The sequence below is a fragment of the Giraffa tippelskirchi genome, chromosome 12 (assembly GCF_054371585.1).
Source record: "Giraffa tippelskirchi isolate mGirTip1 chromosome 12, T2T-mGirTip1v1.2.pri, whole genome shotgun sequence".
NCBI classification, from domain to species: domain Eukaryota; kingdom Metazoa; phylum Chordata; class Mammalia; order Artiodactyla; family Giraffidae; genus Giraffa; species Giraffa tippelskirchi.
In genome coordinates, this window is record NC_137286.1 from 40,739,700 (window position 1) to 40,761,129 (window position 21,430).

General features: G+C 46.6%; 1 protein-coding gene across 7 annotated transcripts in view; it reads right to left on the reverse strand.

Moving 5' to 3' along the window:
* ARNT2 (aryl hydrocarbon receptor nuclear translocator 2) overlaps window positions 1-21,430 on the reverse strand; it is a 174,607-nt gene that overhangs the window by 138,502 nt on the left and 14,675 nt on the right. For 4 of the 7 annotated variants that reach the window (XM_081546731.1, XM_081546733.1, XM_081546729.1 and 1 more), the window contains exon 2: window positions 2,955-3,069. In XM_081546731.1, the coding sequence (XP_081402857.1) occupies window positions 2,955-3,069 (115 nt within the window). Of the gene's footprint in view, window positions 1-2,954; window positions 3,070-7,101; window positions 7,210-7,280; window positions 7,326-7,552; window positions 7,696-21,430 lie in introns of those variants that run through there. The other 3 variants (XM_081546728.1, XM_081546737.1, XM_081546732.1) reach the window with 3 other exon arrangements.

The window sequence follows — 21,430 nt, forward strand, 5'->3', positions numbered from 1 at the left end:
AGAGTGAAGGACAGAGAAACCTGGCGTGCTGCAGTCCATGGGGTCACAAGGAGTTGGACACGACTGAGCAACTGAATAACAACACAGCCCACCCCTCTTCTCTCCTTCTCCCTGTCCCTGTGTCTCCAACTGTGCCGAACACTCTAGGAGAGAAGGAGGAGGAGGGGCAAGGTGGCAGGGATGGGTAAGCGTGTGTAAATGTGCCACAGTTCACGGGTGGGGACCCCGAGTGGGGTGACCCGCTATTTGAGGAACACGACTTCCATCGGTGTCTCCTTTGTACAAGCATGGGGGCTGAGGGCAGAAGAGCCTTATCACTGCTGTGGCTACTCTACAACAGTGATGGCCTCCATCACAGAATTTCAGCAAAACATGTAAAAATATCAGATGTAAGATTACTCTGGAAACCACCCTGTAAAAAGGGAGGTTTCTTTGCTGAGACACAGAGCTCCCCCCGTGAGTCCCAGGGGCTTAGCAGAAGGAAGCACAGTTTTCTGGCTGCTACCTCTGAAGAGGGAAATGGAGGCATGTGCAGGGCTCCAAGAATGAAGAAAACGAAGAACAAGCCTCCAGGAGGCGGCTGGCTCCCTGATCTGCCTCCGTGGGTGTGTGCCCGCCTCCTCCTGATTGGGAGGGTGTGTCAGCAATCACTCCTCATCGCCTTGAACCTCTGGTTTCTTTGCTTGGCGTTGGGCTTCCTTGGTTCTAAGTGGAGCAGAACTCTAGGCCAGCGGTCCCCAACCTTTTTGGCACCGGGGACCCTTTTCATGGAAGACAATTTTTCTGCCGATGGGGTGGGGGGAAAGGTTTCGGGATGATTCTCATAAGGAGCGAGGCAACCCAGATCCCTTGCATGTGCAGTTCACTGTAGAATTTGAGCTCCTATGAGAATCTAATGCTGCCACCAATCCAACAGGAGGCCAAGTTCAGGTGGTGATGTGAGTGACGGGGAGCAGCTACAAGTACAGATGAAGCTTCACTCCACTCCTCGCTGCTGCTCACCTCCTGCTATGCAGTCCAGTTCCTAACAGGTCACAGACCAGTACCGTGGGGGACCCAGCAGGTTGGGGACCCCTGCTCTAGGCTGTGTCTCAGTCTCCCCCACCAAGGTCCCCCTCCACCTCCAGAGTCACACTGAGTAGACATGATCTGGGAGGGAAAGGGGCAGCTGGGAGGACTCCTTCACAAAGAAGCCTGAGTCCACTATCCGATCATCAGCTTAGGGAGCCAGTGGAAGTCAGGGTCCAAACGTCAGGCTGGGGCCAGGAACTCGAGGATGGAGGAGGGGAGTAGCCTCAGCTCGCTGAAGCCTAGCACACACCCTGCAGGGGTGGGTCGGGGGAGTGGCACAGACTGCTGGCAGAGTCTCTCAGGGACCACTTCCCTCCCAGCAGATGCTGGGCTCCAGCCTCTCGGCCTGTCCCTGGCGCCTGGCCCAGCCCTACCTTCCTGCATTAGAGTCCTGTGCTGGCCTCTTCTTAAAAAGGACTGGGCCCACACTGAGGCTCTGTCCCCAGGGAATGGACTTGAGAGAGCATAGGCATTTAAAATAATTTTTAAAAGACCTGGATTCTTTAAAAAAAAAAACAAAAACATGCAGTAAGTTGATATGTTGACAGCAAGTGCATTCTTTTAACAACCCAGACTCTACTGAGCTTAGCACCTAGTTAGAAAGAAGAGCTGGCTAAAGGAGGATGTCTGGGTTTGCAGTAAGCCCCAGAGGCAGGCTGAGCTGAGGAGTGTGCCCCCAAGCACCCCACTGCTCACAACAGCTCAGTGGGTCCCACTGTAAAGATGGAACTCTGGCTGCATCAGCACCCTGGGGGCATTTAGGGATGGGAGGGAGCTTTCCCCAAGGGAAAGTGGGGAACCAGGCTCCATAACCTCCATAATCACCAAAATCTTAGCCCCTCTTTTGAAGACCAGCACATAGGCAGCAGTCTTTTCACCATCTGAAATGATAACACTGAAGATGCTTTTTCATCCTACCCTATTCCATTCTAGATCCTCAAAACACACCTGCCTCCCACCCCCACCCCTGCTGGGGCCAGCCCAGGCGCCTTTAAGAATCGCATAGGTTAAGAGGAAACTCTCGGGTTTAGATTGCTGGACCATTTTACAAATGAGGAGCCTTGTCTTCCTGGGGAGAACCTGTGTTATGGGAAAATGCATTCATAGGACAAACTGACTCTACGTGAGAAACTTTGTGTATCAAATATTTCACTGAAAATGAAGTTGATTCAATGAAGAAAAGGAGTTGGTTGATAAACAAGAGTCTGACAGTGTACACTGTGTTCTTCCTGCAGGGATCTGTGGTGGCTGATTTGTTTCTGAGACCTGTGCTCAGTTACAGACGTGGTACATCATGAGTACATGCTGTTTTGGGTTCCATTGGCTCAAGAGTGATCGTCTTTCTGGTCCCACCAGAACTCATCACTCTTACCAATGTTATGGGCAGAGTAGGTTACAATGGAAGCTGCCCAGCCTTTAGATGCTGGACTAGAGCCAGTTTTTTTTTTTTTGAGAGGAATTCCTGCACAGCACCTGGCAAAGACTGGCAGCCAGAGCAAAGAACAGAAAGCACCAGAGGGATCCTTGCTGCCCACTGGAGCTGGAGCCGGACCCTGAGGGCTGCCTCTGGCTGGTGGGCTCAGGCGGAGGGATGGGTGAACCCCCTCCCTGAGAGAGATGGCTGGAGTGAGGCCCAGCAGGACCACAGAGCCGTTCTCACAGCAAGGACAAGCAAACAGAAGTCCCCAGCTGGGTGCCGAGGCCCAAGAACTCTTAGAGGCGATCACATGCCTGGTTAGGAATCCCGCAGAATCTAATAAACAGGATGCAAACTGCTGAGCTCTTACTCTCCGGGACAGGGAGAGACAATATTTTCCTAACAGGTCAAGAATGTTGTGCAACACGTATCCAACGCAGTTCCCAGAAACGCCGAGGGGGCTTACCCGGATCGCCGCTTTCCTCCTCGGGCGGGCATGGCCCCCGCCATCCTCACCTGTCCAGTGGCCGCCATGGGGGCAACGGGCAACGTCACCGAGCCAGGGATGTCTGAAGCCATTTCTGTAATTCGGCAAAGAGGAGAGGTTTTGTTAATGCCAGAGAAGTCCAGGAATGAGCAATAACATTGTCCAGCGGACCAAAGGCACCACCTGGGAGGAGAACCAGGGGACCTGGGTCCTGGCCCTTCCTTAGTCATGTGACCCGGCTGAGCCCTTCCCTAGTCCGGACTCTGCCTTTCTCCTCTGGAAAACAACATCCCAGGCAGCACGCCTGTATTTAGTTTCGGTGGTTAAAAAAAAAAAAAAAAGAGTTCTCACAGCTAACAGCATTCATAAAGAACTCTTGTTTCCTGTCACCTGGAGGCAGGTAAGATGTTCAGTTCAGGCACATGACAAAAGCTTACAGGGAAGGAACCACTGCTGATCCCAAACACTGGTAGCCCACTGGGGCAAATCTAGAGAGCCAGTCTCCTGCAGCAGCATCACAGATGCTCCGACCTCACCCTGGGCATCTGTGTTCAAGCAGAAAGTCTGCTCCCCACTTAAATTTGGACTCAGAATCCCTGACTATAGAGCTCTGCCTGCCTGGCCCTCCATTCATGATGAGGACCGTGAGGTCCCAAGGGCCTTAAAAACACCCCCTCAGGCAGCAAGAAAGGAAAACTATGAAAAACCTAGACAGCATATTAACAAGCAGAGACATCTCTTTGCAGACAAAGGTCCATATCATCAAAGCTATGGTTTTTCCAGTAGGGATGTATGGATGTGAGAAATGGACCATAAAGAAGGCTGAGCACCGAAGAACTGATGCTTTTGAATTGTGGTGCCAGAGAAGACTCTTGAGAGTCCCTTGGACTTCAAGGAGATCAAACCAATTAGTCCTAAAGGAAATCAACCCTGAATATTCATTGGGAGGACTGATGCTGAAACTGAAACTCCAATATTTTGGCCACCTGATGTGAACTCATTAGAAAGACGCTGATGCTGAGAAAGATTGAAGGCAGGAGAAAAAGTGGGCAACAGAGGATGAGATGGTTGGATGCCATCATCGATTCAATGGACATGAGTTTGAGCAAGCTCCGGGAGATAATGAAGGACAGGAAAGCCTGGCGTGCTGCAGTCCCTGGGATTGCAAAGAGTCAGACACAACTTAGAGACTGAACAACAACAGGCTGCACAGTAAGCCAGTGATGGCAGCTCTCTACAGGCAGGCCTTCCAAGGCAGGAATATTCATTTAAAGCATAAGTAGGTCTGTCGTTAGATGAGAGTGCCTTCCCTGTGCTTCGTAATATATTAATATATTATTTCTTACCAGCTACAAACTTTTGGGAGCTTGTTAAGGCAATGATCAGCATTCTACATTTCAAAGAAACCACAGTTAAAGAATTTCTCCTTCCCACTTTGTGGCGAGTTCGCGAACTCAGACGCCCTGTCCTCAGACCATGAAATGGCAAGAGCAATCCTCCAGTGGCTTCTCTGATCCTGTTTATTGCTCTTGGGAATGACTTACACAGTTCGATTTTCTCACCCCAACTCTTATCCGGGGCAGAAGGGAAGCAAGAGTCTACAAAAATGTATTTCAGAAAGACAGTCTGGGATAAATATGAAAATCTGGACCCTTGTTAGTGAAGGAATGCTGGTGATGCTCAGAAGTTACAGCTCTCTGCCTCCTCCCAGAAACCACAGAGACATCTGATCCTCAGTTATGTCCAAAGACATTGTGTTTAATAAACATATTCTAGGTCAACTTGAACTAGACCCCTCGAAACTTCTGAAGAAGAATCTCACAGTACTAACAGACATAATCTTAATTTAGCTACTCCACTATATTCACAAAAGTTTGAGAGCTATCAGGTTTTTCTCTCAACTAATGTAATCGTCTCCACTGTAGACAGTGAATGTACTGTATTTGTGACAGCTAGGCAGTACGAACAGCAATGACCTCATAACCTGACATCTGCCTGCTTCTGATAAGAAATTTGTGTTTTTTCCTGAAATGGAGGCTAAACCATGTTAAGTCCATTAAGGCCTCAAACTGAAGGTTGAATCAGTGCCCATGCAAACACGGGCAAAAACAAAAGTCACCACTTCCCAAAGTAAGTCCCACAGAACTTCAGGCCCTTAGGATTCTCCAAGAAAAGGGTTCCGTGGTCAAACGGGCAAGGGAAAAGCCACACACTTATTCCCTTCTCCAAGATTCCAATGTCCACTCAAAACAGACTGAGAAGTCCTAATAGGAGGACATTTATTTAACTGTGACTATCCAGGATACCGTAAAGGTCTCTAATTAACGCTTATTATTTTATTAATTAATTTGGGGGGCTGCACTGGGTCTTCATTGCTGCTCACAGGCTTTCTCGAGTTGTAGTGAGCTGGGGCTACTCTTTGTTGTGGTGTGCGGGCTTCTCACTGCAGAGGCTTCCCTTGTTGCAGAGCACAGGCTCCAAGGCGTGCAGGCTCAGCAGTTGTGGCGCACGGGCTTAGTTGCTCTGCTGCGTGTGGGATCTTCCTAGATCAGGGATCGAACCCACGCAGTATCCCCTGCATTGGCAGGCAGATTCTTAACCACTGGACCACTAGGGAAGTCCATGTGGAGACTCTTGAAATGCGTTTTCTGAACAAATAATGTTTCACATGACTCTAATTTTTTAAAGTCAACTACCTCGTTCCTGCCTTTGAACTAAGGACATGTCAAGCTGTGAGAGATCTTCACCCATGTCTGCAGACTTGGAAAGGTCCACCTGCAGTCACCTTCTGGCTCAGAGCTTGGCGGGGAGGAGGAAGGAGTGGAAAACGGAAGACAATGTGCAGCTAGGAAAAATGATATCTGTCCCATTTTATGTGGGGAAAACAAAGTTGTGGACTGTAATGCTCCAAAAAAACCCTGCCTATGGGGCAAGGGTTGAGGAGTTTGGAAAGTCCAGTCCTTTCCTCAGAGAGATGAGAGACGCAAGGAAAGAGAGATTCAGTGACTTGCCCAGGTGCGCCCCGTGGACCAGGGGCCAGGCCAGGGGGAGGGCCCAGACTTGCTGTCATCTTACTCTGCATGACCATTTCCCATGATTAAGTTTCATCGGCCCAGAAGAAGGGCCAGTGAGGACAGGCCCACAACCAGCCTGGCTCCATCAGCACCCACTGGGTATATTCTTGTGCCATCCTGGCTTGGTGCAAGATGCCAAGTGTAAGTTGGCAGGTAGATACAAGTAGTTTCTACCATGGAGAAAGCGTATGCTTCATGAAGGTCACCTGACAGATACACTGAGCCGGCTGCAATCTTTACATGTGACATGAGAGTGTCATAAAGCCAGAGCATGGTGGCTTTAAGGGGAGAGGAGCAAGGGAGCAAATACATCAACAGAATTTGAAGACTGAGAGGTACAAACGCATTCCCAGCAAAGAGGGCCACCCAAACAATACAGATGGATGTCGGCTCACCAGCCACAATGGCCAAAACTACCCCCTCCCCAACTCGAGAAACATTTCTTTTTTAATTCATTTTTATTGGAATGTAGTTGCTTTACAATATTGTTAAGTTTCTGCTGTACAGCAAACTGAATCACTTATATGTATACACATATCCCCTCTGTTTTATATTTCTTTCTCATTTTCAAGAAGCATTTCTAAGAAAACATGGCTCATTCTAGTTCTACTTTTCTCCTGTAAATTGCATTTGTACATCTTTTTTTATTTTTTATTTTTAGATGGAAGGATAACTGCTTCACAATGTTGCATTAGTTTCTGCTGTACAATGAAGTGAATCAGCCATAGGTATACATATATCCCCTCCCTTTTGGACCTCCCCCCCAACCCCCATTCATATATCTTGCATCCATTTCTCTTCTAAGTTTCTGATGTTCTTTCTCATCTAGTTGTAAGATGCTTTTTATGACAGATACTGAAGCTTTGCCAAATTTTCTGAAAATACTTGACAATCTTTCTCCTATTTGTTGCTTGTTTTTTTGGGTTGAAAGATTTTTTAACCCTAGACAAAGCCTTAAGAGGTAGAGTTTTAAGATGTATTGGTCAGCTCCGGTTGCCATAACAAAATACCATACACTGAGTGGCCTGAACAAAAGAAATGTATTTCCTCACAGTCTGGAGAATGGGAAGTCCAAGATGAAGGTGCCAGCCAAACTGGTTGCAGTAAGAACCCTCTTGCTGGATTAGACTGCCACCTTCCCTCCATGTCGTCACATTTTCTCTTCTTATAAGACCACCAATCCTAGGGCACTAGACTCATGACCTCATAACTTCATTTAACCTTAACTTACCTGCCATAAGCTCTATCTTCAAAACAGTCAACTGGGGCATTAAGGCTTCAACAAACAAATTTTGGGAAGATACAATTCAATCCACAGTAGAAGAAAAGATCAATTGTCCTAACCTCATTTATTCTAGTCCTTCCTTTTCCCCATAAGCTTTTTTTTTTTTTTTTTAAATAATGACTAACTTTAACACTTTCATTCTATTTACTTATTGTTTGGCTGCTTCAGGTCTTAGTTGCAGCATATGGGATCTAGAGTTGCAGCATGCGAACTCTTACTTGTGGCAATGTGGGGTCTAGCTCCTGACCAGGAATCAAACCTGGGCCCCCTGCATTGGGAGCTCAAAGTCTTAGCCACTGGACCACCAGGGAAGCCCCAGCATTCAGTGTATTTCTACTTTATGATGTTACTATGATGTGATACTGTGTTGTGTATTATGATCATTGCTACTAGTGTGAATGAGATCACCTTTCCCAGATACTTTCTGATTGGTTAGTAGCTATGAAGACAATTGTGCTGCAGTAACTCTCCACAAGTGATGTCAACTGATTTGACCAGCAGCTAAGATAGGTGCTGACCTCTCTCCTCACTTGCTGTTCTGTGTATATATTATCCTTTCAAAATCTGAATTCCTGGATAAAGAGTTTCTAGGGCCATTGCCATGTGTCCTGCCATTTCATCAAATTTTCAAATTTATTCTAATAATTTGTCATTAAGTCTTACGAATTTTCTAATTTTACCAAACCTATGGGCTACAAATGATGATACTATTTTCTCACTTCAAATAGTTAAATGTTTGATTTCTTCTCAAGTCTTATTTCATTGGCCAGAGTTTTCAAGATATTTGATAATAATGACCAGTAACTGGGAACAGAAAGGCCATGGGGTTCTGCAGTGAAACACATCTGGTTTCAAATTACAACTTAAAAACTTAATAATAATCTACTTTAAAGGATCACTTGAAAAATTAAGGATAATGTTTATAAAGAGCATCAAACAGTTTCTGGGAGGGGAAACAACTCTCAAGCAGCAATGATTAAAATGATCATGATTATAGTGATGGTAAGTAAACTTGCTTGGTCTTTGAATATAATTGTGGGTTTAAGACAAATACACTTTATGACGTCAAGGAAATCTGCTGCTGTTCCTATTTCTTAACTGATTCATGGAATGGATGTCTCATTTTACCAAATACCACTGTGGTACCTAACATAGTGTTTGAGATACCAAACAAACCAAGCAAAACATGCAATCAATGAGACCAAAATTCAGTTGAAAGGTTAAACTTTTCTCTAACGTCTCTTAAAGACCACTCTTAATACATTCAAATAAAAATATAAAAAATACATCTCTCTCATCTATAACCTACATCCATATCTACCAACTGATCCGCTGTCAGCCTTCTTTGGATAAGCGACTGCCTGCTCTCTAAACCTGGCAACTTTTCCATATGATTTGAATATAAGTTAGCAAAGCTCCTAGGACATCCACCCAGGAAAAGTGAGCAGAAAAAGTTCACTCATCTGGTGTCAGAAGCGAGGGTCTCCAAGGCAGAGCATGGTTTTAAGTGGAATAGAAAATGCTATTTAATTAGATGGAAAGTAGTCCTGTGAGTACACTGTTGATATGCAGGGTTTCTGAATTTCACCTCAAAAGGAAGTAAAGTGGAACCTTGACTATAGCACTGGGCAGAGAGGAAATAGCATCAGATACCTAACAGGTGACGACCTGGCCACTGTCATACCCTGGGGTGTACATGAACACAGCCTCTGTGTAGGAGGACTTGGCAGTATGTATCAAGAGACATCAAATTACCCATGCCTCGCAAAGGCTTCCCTGGTGGCTCAGCGGTAAAGAACCCACCTGCAATGCAGGAACCACAGGAGTATGAGGATTCCATCTCTGGGTCCGGAAGATCCCCTGGAGGAGGGCATGGCAACTCACTGCTGTATGCTTGCCTGGAGAATCCCATGGACAGAGGAGCCTGGTGGGCTACAGTCCATGGGGTCTCAAAGAGTCAGACATGACTAAAGCAACTGAGCATGCACGCAAAAGAGGATGCCGGGGCTATGTGTGTGTACTTGCTATATGTGCAGAAAAAGACTGGAAGGCAGATACAAGCACACCAATGTGTTAAACTTGGCTATTTTTGTTGTGGGAATTATAGGTGGGTTTTATTTTCTCCTAAAAGCTCTTTTTATTTTTGAGTATACTAGGATTTTTTCCCAAATAACTTGGGCTAAGTTAACATTAATCAAAAGATGTGTTAATTTAATGACCACAAATAGAGAAATAAATATTTTTAAAGGGTTTCACTGTAAGACACATTCAAAAGCATATACAGCTGGAGAGCTAGAAGCAGTGAACGAATGAGTCAAAGGAAGAGGATAACTTTTTAATAAAAAGAGTGTCCAACAATGGAATGGGTCGGCTTAATAATGATGATAAACATCAACATATATACATACACTTACTAGGGGCTTCCCTGGTGGCTCAGACAGTAAAGCGTCTGCCTGCAATGCAGGAGAGCCGGGTTCAATCCCTGAGTCAGGAAGATACCCTGGAGGAGGAAATGGAAACCCACTCCAGTACTCTTGCCTGGAAAATCCCATGGACGGAGGACCCTGGTAGGCTGCAGTCCATGGGGTCACAAAGAGTCGGACACGACTGAGCGACTTCACTTTCACTTTCACTGTGTATAAAATCAGTAACTAATGAGAACCTGCTGTACAGCACAGGAAACTCTCCTCAGTGCTCTGTGGTGACCTGAATGGGGAGGGAATACAAAAATGAGGGGAAAAATGTATACCTACAGCTGACAGGTATAGATTTACCTAAAAGATTTACACTAGGTGCTCACTCTATTCGAATCTCTTCACATGAGCTTTACATCCAGCCTACAAGAGAGTGTAAATCAGCCCATTTTACAGACGAGGGAGTTGGGGCAGAGAGAGGTCAGTGCCATGCCCCGGCCACAGGGCTGTGAAGGTGGGTAGTGAGCTCTCATGGGTCAGTCCCACCCCTGCAGGGCCCTCGCCTTCTCAAGGGGCCCAGGCAGAGGCTGGGCAGCCAGCAGACCCTTTCCCAGGTAGGGGAGGGGGGGCAACAGGAGCCATCGTAACATCCAGACTCTTAAATCACAGATCCAGGTGGACGTTGTGTGACGTGCAGAAAGTGTCCATGCTTTGGGGTCACTCTGCGGCCACAGGCAAGTTATGGATCATCTCCTAAGCTACAGACTCCTCATCTATAAATAACGAAAATGCCCACATTATATCGACAGTTACTGTGGGGCTTAAGGAAGATCCCTTATGTAAGATACCTGGCAGAAGTTATGGTCCCTCTTCTCCTCTTACTTCCCCCCAAGACAAGAATGTTTTTTAAAGCAGATATTGTGTGTTCGTGTCTGTACTTTTCCATAACCCTTGAGCAAAACTTAGCTTCTCTATGCCTCAGTCTTCTGTCTATAAAATAGCCATAATATTATTTATAATAATAATATAAATTCCTCATGACATTGCTGTGAGGATTAAAAAAGCTAATATATGTAAAGCACTTAGCATGATGTCTGGCACACAGAAATGACGTCTAAGTGTTTGCTAAGTGACACATACATGTGCACGTGCTCAGTTGCTCAGTTGTGTCCGACTCTGTGTGACCTCATGGACTGTAGCCCACCAGGCTCCTATGTCCATGGGATTTCCCAGGCAAGAATACTGAAGTGGGTTGCCGTTTCCTTCTCCAGGGGATGTTCCCGGACCAGGGCTCGAACCCACATCTCCTGTGCTGGTAGGCGGATTCCATATCACTAGTGCCACTTGGGAAGCCAGGTAACATATACATAGACACTAACAAAACTTGGTATAATTTCTTTCTGTAAGGAATTAGATCACTTCTGCGATTTTGTTTTTACAGCTATGTCTCACAGGAGTGTAGGAAAGGGGACAGTGGGCCACAGAAGGGGGCTGGCCATACAACTGACTCCTCTGCAGCTCCCATGCAAAATGTCCCCAGGATGATGCCCGTGCAAAGGGAGGCCAAGAGGGGCTGCTACAGCCCCAGAGGCCTGAGCTGAGATTCTTGTCCTTCACTGACCTCACACGGGCTCCCTACCCAGGGTTCTGCCTTTAACCTGGTTGGCCCACCCCATACCCCAGGGAAGGGTCAGCAGGCAGGCCCTGAGAGTGCGTCCACTGGTTGCCCCCAACCTCCACTCTCCCAAGGTCCCTGCAGGACTTCACCCATGCACACCCTCCGCCCTGAACCAATGTGGACACGACTCCCTCCTGCGACACCATGCTCTCATCCATGAGAGCCTCACCCGAACAGGTGCACATACCCCCATCACAGCCCTGGGACCCCATGGCCCTACACAGCTCTACTCGGCCTTCAGAGGGTTCACACAGCCCAGCAGGGGAGCCCAGAAATCCTGGGTGAACCAACCACACCCTCTCCACTCTGGTTTTCCATGGGTGTCCCAAGCGGGCACCGGCAAAGGAATTCCACTGAGAGGTGTGTGGAGGTCATGGTCAGCACCTTGAAAAAAAAAACAGAGGCTTGATTCTTCCCTGCTGAACGTTCAGGGAAGTGGCTAAGAGTCCAGACTCCCAATGCAGGAGGCCAGGTGCCACCCCTTGTCGGGGAACTAGACCCCACGTGCTGCAACTAAGAGTTCGCATGCCACAACTAAAGATCCGAGTGCCACAACTAAAACCTGGTGCAGCCAAATAAACCGATAATGTAACCAGGGTAGGAGGAGTGAAAACTTTTTTCCTCCTCGTGAACACAGAGAGAAAACGAAAGATCCTGCATGCCGCAACAAAGACCCGGAGCAGTCAAATATATAAATAAATAAATTTTAAAAAGGAGGGGCTTGAGTGCCACAGAAACATGAACGCATCCTACTGACCAAAACACCACTATCAAAATGCAAATTGATCCTAAAAGCAGATGAAGAACTCGTCAAAGTAAGAGTTGTCACGTGGGGCAAAGTCACTGCTCCCCATTGCGTCCCCCTCAGGATCTCCTCACCCCCAGTCTCCTTTCAATCCCCCTCCATCAGGCCTGTGTCTCTGTCACCCTGCTAGGGAGCTGCCATCATCATGTGGGGGCTCGCCTCCACCCCTGCCCTTCTTTGCGAGGTGAGGCTGCCCACTCCATCACCAGACTCTCCTGGCTGCCAGGGGCCGCGTCCTCTCCCTCCAACCTCACAGACCCCTCCTCCTCCTCTGCTCGGCCAGCTCCCCCTCCTCTAGCCCTCCAGGCACCTACACGGCCCCCTCTGCTCTGTTCTCTCTCCAGGTGAACTCACACAGGCACCAGCATCACTACCATTTCTTCCATGACAATTCCCAAACCCAGTCATCAAGTCCTGCTGTCACAGTCCCTCTGTCTCCTGGGTTCTGCTGCTGGCCTGTCACAGGGCCTCCTCCCTTGGTCCTTCTGCTTCTATTTTCCCCCTCTCATCATTCACAGGGGAGTTGGAGCTGACTGGTCCAGGCTTTGCTTCTTTCTATCCCCTAGCAGTTTCTCTCTGCTCTCAGCACAAATGTGGAGCTCCCAGCCAGTCCCTGGGTGGTCAGACTGCCGTCCACCTCTCCTGCCCACCTCTTGGGCTCTGGCCACACTGCCTCATTGGTTTTATGAACACACCACATTCCCTCCCACCTCAGGGCCTTTGCATGCGCTGTGTCCTGTGGCCAGAAAGTTCTCTCTTCTCTCTTTACCAAGCTAACTCCGAACACTCATTTAGATTCAGCTCAAACATCACTTTTCCAAGGAAGCTTGTCCTTGGCCAGTCCCTGCCCCTCCCATTCTAGGTCTGGTCCCTGGTGATTCATTCTTCTTGTACCTGCACTTCTCCTGTGAATGAATGAAGGTCACGATGGTCCAGGTGAAAGATGACAGAGCCTGAATGATGGAACCACCAAGAGGGCGTTCAGGAAGAAGGAGATGATGTCAATGCCTCAGAATACATGATGTGTCATCGTCAGAGCCCAGAAAGGAAGATTCTAAAAAGCCTCGGTCACCTGATCCTCCTACACTGAGACTGCACGGGGCAAAAAATTTCTGGAGAAGGAAGAAAAATGTGGTTGGTTCGGTCACATATTTACATCGACCACTCCATGCACTTGATACGTGGGGACTCTGGAGAAAGTGGAGACATGAGCGTTTACACCTTCCTCCGCACTAAAGAGGCATCTGCTTCTAGTTCTAGCTTCACTGCCATAAGACTCAGTTTCTCAATCTATTCTTCAACTAAGAAATGGGGTTAATCAGGACACTCCTTCTTTATGCAGAAGCTGCTGTAAGAAAACAGGGCCTGTATCCACTACAAACAGCATTTGCAAAGCTCTGATTTTGAGCCAGGAACTGTGCTTCAAGTAGGAGAGCTGGAGACGAAAAGACCCCATCCTGCTGCTGACAAGTTCAGTCCTGAGTGTGATGACACATAGCTGGGTAATTTCACACTGAGAGCTGTGAGGTGTGCAAAAGACTGGACCCTGGGTGGTGGGAATGGACAGGGAGATCCAAGAAGGCTTCCTAGAGGAGGTTGCACCCGTGCTATCCTGGCCAAGGACTGTAAATGTTTCGGGAAGGAATGAAGCACGGTGTGAAAGATGCCCTTTTCCCAAATGGATTCCTTCGATGACCCATAATTTCTGAGCAGACTCACTCATGCCCCTGCTTTGAGGGGTATGCCCTCTTGTTCATGTCCAGTCACTGGAGCTTTCAGGTATTTTCTCCCAAATGCAACTCCCAACAGGATCTAGAATGAAACCCCCACCTCAAACGCAACCTTCCCGGCATAGCTCCTTGCTCAGGATCGCTGGTCGTAACCAATGACAAATGCACAAACAGACATGCATAGCTCTATCCAGAGCAACCCCACCCCAAATGCCAATATCCATCCTCCCACCCCAGGAAACTGTTTCCTGTTACACACAGGGATGGAATGACTCTGGCCGCCCTCACCCAAAGTTGCAGGTTTTCAGCTCATTTTAACATCAGCACAAGCTGACGCTTTTGAAAGCTTCACCATAACACAGAACACAGAGCTGTCTTACGATGCAGCATCTAGCTAAGGACTATTCCACATTTCAAATGCAGAGGTGGTGTATAGAATTTCTAAAACACAGTACAGGCAGCGAAAACCTGGGGGGAAATCTGAAACTTGAGAGCATTACACATGAAACAAACGGAGGAAATGGAAAAACATTCCGTTTCCTCTCCCCCCACTACTATTTCATATGAATCTAAATAAGGAAAAATATCCCTGGATTGTCACATTGCAAAAAAAAAAAAAAAATTAATGACATACAAACTTTCACAATACGACAATGTAATATTTTAATAACCATTCAAATAAGCAAAAACCCAAAAGGGTTCCCCCTATGATTGGGAGGGAGTGAGGGACAACTAACCAAAGAAAAACGCTCTCCCCACTATTCATCTCTCTTAGAACAATTTTTTTTCAAGAAAAGCACATCAAATATCACGGCCATACCTTTACAGAGGGATTAAACAAAGATCTTTCTTCCTTGTGACCAACACCTTCTTGGGAGAATCTGTTATCCGTGTAGAAGAAATGTCAGAAAGCTCTGGGAGGAAATGAGCTACATTTGTATTCTGCTCAGAAAATGTCATCACAGATCTGTTTACCTTAACTGTGGACCATGATTCAGCCGTGACAACTGTCTTGCATACTGATCAATTTATTTGCAGCAAAATTTCTAATTTAACTGCTTAGGTTCTGAAAAATTGGTGACTTGGATTTCTTGTGCAACCACAATCTATACTGAAATCTCTAGATTGTTATCAAAATATTTCAGCGAGAGATCAAAAAGGAGTCCTCCTAGCAAGCAAGGGAGAAAGGGTCCCTTCCACTTCTGGAAGGAAGACAAGGCACAGGACTCTCCAAGATCCTCTGGAGGGTGGGATTTTTATAGCACAATGTATAGGAAAGGGGTGCTTCCCTGGTATCTCAGCTGGTAAAGAATCCACCTGCAAGGCAGGAGACCCCGGTTCAATTCCTGGATTGGGAAGATCCCCTGGAGAAGGGATAGGGTACCCACTCCAGTATTCTTGAGCTTTCTTGGTGGCTCAGATGGTAAAGAACTTCCCTGCAATGTGGGAGACCTGCATTTGATCCCTGAGTTGGGGAGCTCCCCTGGAGGAGGGCCTGGCAACCCACTCCAGTATTCTTGCCTGGAGAATCCCCATGGACAGAGGAGCTTGGCAGGCTACAGTCCATGGGATCAAAGAGTCAGACACAACTGAGTGACTAAGCACAGCGCAACATAGAAAAGGGACTTACTTCCCTAGTAGTCCAGTGGTTAAAAGACACTGCACTTCCAATGCAAGGGGCATGGGTTCGATCCCTGGTCTGGGACGATTCTGCAGGCCTCAAGGAGTGGCCAAACAAAACAAAACAAAAACAATCTACAGAAAAGCCATTAGACTGAGAGGCAAGGGGCTTTGACTCCAGGTCCTTGTTAGACTTTAACCTGTTGTGCCTCCTCTGTAAGGCAGCCTTCATCCAGAAGCAGGCAGTGGTCGTGGTGGTGGGGGGTGTTCTCTGCAGCAGGGCAGGAGGTGCTGGACAGGGTTACAGATGGCCAACGGACCCAGGAGAAGAAGAAGAGGCCAGTCCTGCCTCCATCAGCTGATGCCTCCCACCTGGACACAGAGCCCTGGCTGCAGGCCTGAGTCACTTCTCGCTGGCAGGCAGGTTTTGTGTTAGGGAACTGGAACGAGTCCCAAGGCAGCCTCGGGAGATGGCCTCCCATCTCAGCTAATGATGCTGGCTTATGCAGAGCCCTGCTCCCTGGCCCTCCTGGGCCGTGCTGTGCCCTTTGGAATGCAGACACTGCACCAGAGTCTGCTAGGGTGTCAGCACCTGTATTCCTGCTCTGTCCAAGCCCACCTTGAGCTTTATAAAAAGGGCAAACCCCACAGACCTAGGGAGAAGATGGGTAACCAATAACGGCAGAAGAAGAAAGGTCGGGAGGTCACTGGTGAGGTAATGACTCTAGGGGAAGACAGTAAGTGTGAACTCGGCACTCAAATCTGCCCCCTCTGGGAGATGACAAACAAAAGCCCATGTCTTTAACCACACTGGGACCTCCACCATGGATCATCTCATGCTTGAGTCAAATCAACAGCCGGAGACCATCAGAGGAAAGTGGGTCTCATAGGTCGGGCAGAAGACAGGGCAGGTCACCTGGGTTGAAGGCTCGGGATCGATCAATGGACAGGCTGCCCTGAGAAGGTCTTAGAGGGAGTCTCGCTTAAAACCCAGGTTGAAGAAGAGTCCTTGAGGCAGAAGGAGAGATGAAACTGTCTTCAGATACACAAGACACCTTCCTGTATAAAGCAGAAGAGGCCACTTCTTGATTATTGCCGAGGCCTTGGCATGGTGGCCAAGGATATGAAGGATAAGGGAAAAATGAATGACTCAGATGCGTGCTGACTGTTCAAATACAGTTTGAAGTTGAACAGAAACCAGATGAACTAAAACACCTGACATAAAGTTAAAAGCTAATAAATTATGGAACACCCACACAGATAAAAATCACTCAGCCATTAAATATCATGATTTCAAAGAATAATGTCACAGGAAAATGCTCAGGGTACATTAGTAGGGCAGGATACAAAAGCTCAGAGGCAGACATAGATGTCAGGGATCCAGTGAAATTCAGCTTCACAATATTTGCCCTAGCATCTGGCCCTGGCTTCTGAATGAATGGCTCAACCTTTGAATGGACAAGCAGTGGAATACCTACTTCAGGATCGTTTCTGGCATCCTTGAACTTGCGAGTGATCAATAACCCTACAATCACATGGGTCATCATCATACCTACATTGATAGTATATTAACAGCAATCCCAAGACAATGCATGCCACACGAACTTATTGTTCTCCAAATGAATATTTGAAACTGAATAGTTTCAAATGTAAACAGACATTCTAGATGAGGTAAGATTGAAAATCTCCCTATATATAAGATGTGTGGGGCTTCCTTGGTGGTCCAGTGGTTAAGAATCCACCTGCCAATGCAGGGAATACCTGTTTGATCCCTGCTCTGGTAAGATCCTACATGCCAAGTGGCAACTAAGCCGGTGCACCACAACTATTGAGACTGTGCTCTTGAGCCAGTGCTCCAAAACGAGAAGCAATGCAATGCAGGAGATGCGGGTTCAATCCCTGGGTCAGAAAAATCCCCTGGAGGAGGAAATGGCAACCCACTCCAGTATTCTTGCCTAGAGAATCCTATGGACAGAGGAGCCTGGCAGGTTACAGTCCATGGGATCTCAAAGAGTTGGATACAACTTAGCTACTAAACCACCACCACCACAGCAGTGTCACAGTTAACCTCAACCTCTGTATTTTAAGGGCTTCCCCAGTGGCTCAAATGATAAAGAATAAGCCTGATCAACCCAGATTTGACCCCTGAGTCAGGAAGGTCCCCTGGAGAAGGGAATGGCAACACAATCCAGTATTCTTGCCTGCAGAATTCTATGGACAGAGGAGCCTGGCGGGCTACAGTCCATGGGATCGGAAAGAGTAGGACACGACTGAGCAACTTTCAATTCACACTTCCATAGTCTAAAATGGAACTCTGTTTTCCCTTCCCAAACCATCTGGTAAGCTGATTTCCAGTCTTTCCATCAGCAGAACCTCACTTGTTTTCAGTCTTGAGGCTCAAAACTCCCTGCTTTCCTTCCACTAAGGTTTTCTGAGCACTCGTCTTCTATCAGGTACCACCAGTCACTGCCGCAAACGCAGAATGGGGTGGGACGGTTCAATGCAGAATCAATTTGAGCGGTGAACCAAGAAGTAACTCTTAAATGTCTCAGAAGAGAGGCAGACAGGGACTCAAACCACACACGCTCAGGTCTCAGCAGAACAATGCACAGCCCCAGAGCCCCACCTTGCAGGTCAGCTGTCCTCTTGTGACTTTTCCCACCGGAGTCTAGGATCTTATCACCCCACGCACGGATCACTACAATAAGCATTCCCGATGGCTCAGTCGGTAAAGAATCCACTTGCCAATGCAGGAGACACAGGCGATGTGGGTTGGATCCCTGGGTCGGGAAGATCCCACATGCCTTGGGGCAATTACTGAAGCCCGATCACCCTAGAGCCTGTGCTTCGCAACAAGAGAAGCCACCGCAATGAGAAGCCCGCACACTGCAAAGACACGTAGCCCCTGCTCACAGCAACCAGAGAAAACCTGCACACAGCAGGGAGACCCAGCACAGCCAAAAATAAATACATGAAAATTTTAGACAATATTTTAAAAAAAACTTCATGGAAGTTTTGTGCAAACCAAATGAAGTAACTGAAACCTGGGACACACAAAAGCACCTGATCAATTAGGGATAACCCGGAATGCCTTGTACTGCCTGTCCCGACGTCCCCGTCGTCACTTCAGTGACAGTGCTGAGAACCACATCTCAGGTATGTCCCCCCTTCCACTCATAGTCTGTGTGGCTCAAGTGGGACCCAAATGCATACACCTCAGCTAGAGAGCCCAAGTGCCACAACTGGAGAAGCCCACGCGCTGCAATACAGATGGAGCACAGCCAAAAAGTAAAAATAAAAAAGATCTGTAAACATAGAGCCAGATATGTTAAAGTCAAGACAAGGTGAGGCCAGATAAAACATCTAAAGCTGTGATGGAGACTCTCTTTGGAGAGAGAGTCTTTCTTTCTCCTTCCCAAAGGTGGGCACATGCCCAGGTCTGTTCAGAGCACTGCATGCCCTGGCAAGAGACCCTGGCTCAGCAATGTCATCTGACATCTGCTGGAGTTTTGTTGATGAGATCCCCACCACTAGGGGGATTTTGCCTGAGATTAAAACCAGTACAAGGAGGGAGGGTGAGAGGACCTACAGAAGATAAACAGGGTGAAAGGTACAATACTAGCACCTCTGGATCTTTACCTGAAGCCAAATGCCCACCTGGCTATCTTAACTTTAGGAACAATTACTGTTTGCTTTGAATTGGGCTGTCTTTTTTAAAATTTTTTTAGATTTTTTTGTTTTGGATGTGGGTCATTTTTAATGTCTTTATTGAATCTGTTAACAATATTGCTTCCTTTTACAGTTTTAGTTCTTTAGCTGCCAGGCATGTGGGATCTTAGGTCCCTGACCAGAGATCGAACCCCCAGTCCCTGAGCTAAAAGGTGAAGTCTTAACCACTGGACCACCAGGGAAGTCTCTGGGATGTCTTTTGAGAGGGAAATAACCCTGACAGATATATTGTGACTTCCTTTTCTCTCTGTCTCCTCCCCTTCGTCTCCTTCCTACTCTCTTTCCCCTGCCCACCGCCTCCCCTGCTTCATCTTCCCCGTCTGTCTTTTTCCCCTCCTCCTTCTTCTCTCCTTTCCCCTCCCCTTCTTTCGCCGTCTTCTCTCTCACAGACACAATGAATATTTGTAATCTGTATATATGAATTATTCGACAAGCACACATCATCGACTACACTGCAAATTCTGTATTTGCTAAAACATCTCACTCGTTAATATGGATGGAAAATCCCTAAATAAAATCTTAGTAAATCAAATCCAGCATTATTGTACAATAATAATATTAAAAGAACTGTGCAGTGTTACCATGTTCCTTTTATTCCAGGAAGATGCAGATAATTCACCATTAGGAGATCTATTAATAGCTTAAATAAGCTTAAAAAAAACCTGAGTTTATCTCAATAGACGCTGAAAAGGACATGTGACAACTGATCATGGGACTCGTTGCCTTGACAGGTTTGTGTTCCTAGTGTTAGGAGTTGCTGTGTGCTTCGACGTTTACTGCTCAAGGCTGCCACTGCTCAGATCCACTATGAATCATTTCTCAGATCCCTGTGGAAATGGTCCTCGGAGCCAGAATGACTCCAATGATAGGAACAGCTAACACATACTGAGCACAGACACTGTCCAGCACACTGCTAAACACCGCTAAACACCTTACACGCATCGTCTCATTTCAGCAGCTCACCTCACCTGCTCCTGAAGGTAGGTATTTGTTATTATTCCATTTTACAGATAAGGAAACCAAATTATCCCCAAATGGAAGGTCTCAGGCACAGAGAGTACTCTCTGCTTTACTGAGAAAAGAGAGTGATGAACACAGAATAAATATAAATATGCATTGACTATAAGTAAATGATACTAGCATGTGTTTCATGGGGTGATCTGAGGTGATGCTAGGCCATTCAATATTACTAAAGTCTGCTGAGTGTGCGTAATCATGCTTCCAAAGTGGCAATTAACATGCATATTATACATGACCTCCAAACTAGCAGAGCAAGAAAGAACAGAATGGCAAATATAACCCTCATCGCCAATAAAACAGAGGAGGGGGTAAGAAAAAGAAAAAGTGGGAAAAAAAGGAGAAAAAGTGGTAGAAATAAGTCTGTACATATAAATGGTCCCAATAAAGGGACTCAGTTTTCTGGATTACGAAACAAAGACTGTCAAACTATGAGTTAACTATAAATAAATAATTCACCCACCAATTTCCTAATTTTGCTCATTTTTCGGCACTGTAACTTTCTGATGGCCCACTTGAACTAAACAACAGACAGCCCGTTTCCAATTCTCCTGAGTTCTGTAAAGTCCAAAGGTGTCACAAATGACCGAGGAGGGCGTATTCCCCAGGAAACATCAAATTGGATGTTCCAACAGCCAGCTGGAAGGGATAAGGCAGGTATAATTTGATGGATAAAAATAAAGCAATAAGATGGGCTTTCACTGCAAGTGATAAGAAATTCATATCAATTATAAAATGTTGTTTGGTGCATTAAGATCAAAACCAGCAAATCACAGGGTAATAATTTCTTCTTACCATTAGATGTTTTGACAATGATTTCATTTTTACTGACTTTAACACTGTGACCACAGCTTTCTTTTTGTCTGCACTGGCCTGCCACACCAAGGCTGGTCCTTCTATTTTCAAACCTTTAAATCACTTTTTCCAAGTTGTAAATAGTAGTACATAATGATATAGTTTGGCTTCTGTTGCTTTACCCAATTAGAAAATCTTTTAAAAGAAAAAGTGAATCTAGATGCTTCTTTTAAAAGCCATTATTTTCTGGGACTTCCCTGGTGGTCCAGTGGTTAAGATTCCACGTTTCCAATGCAGCGGGTTCAATC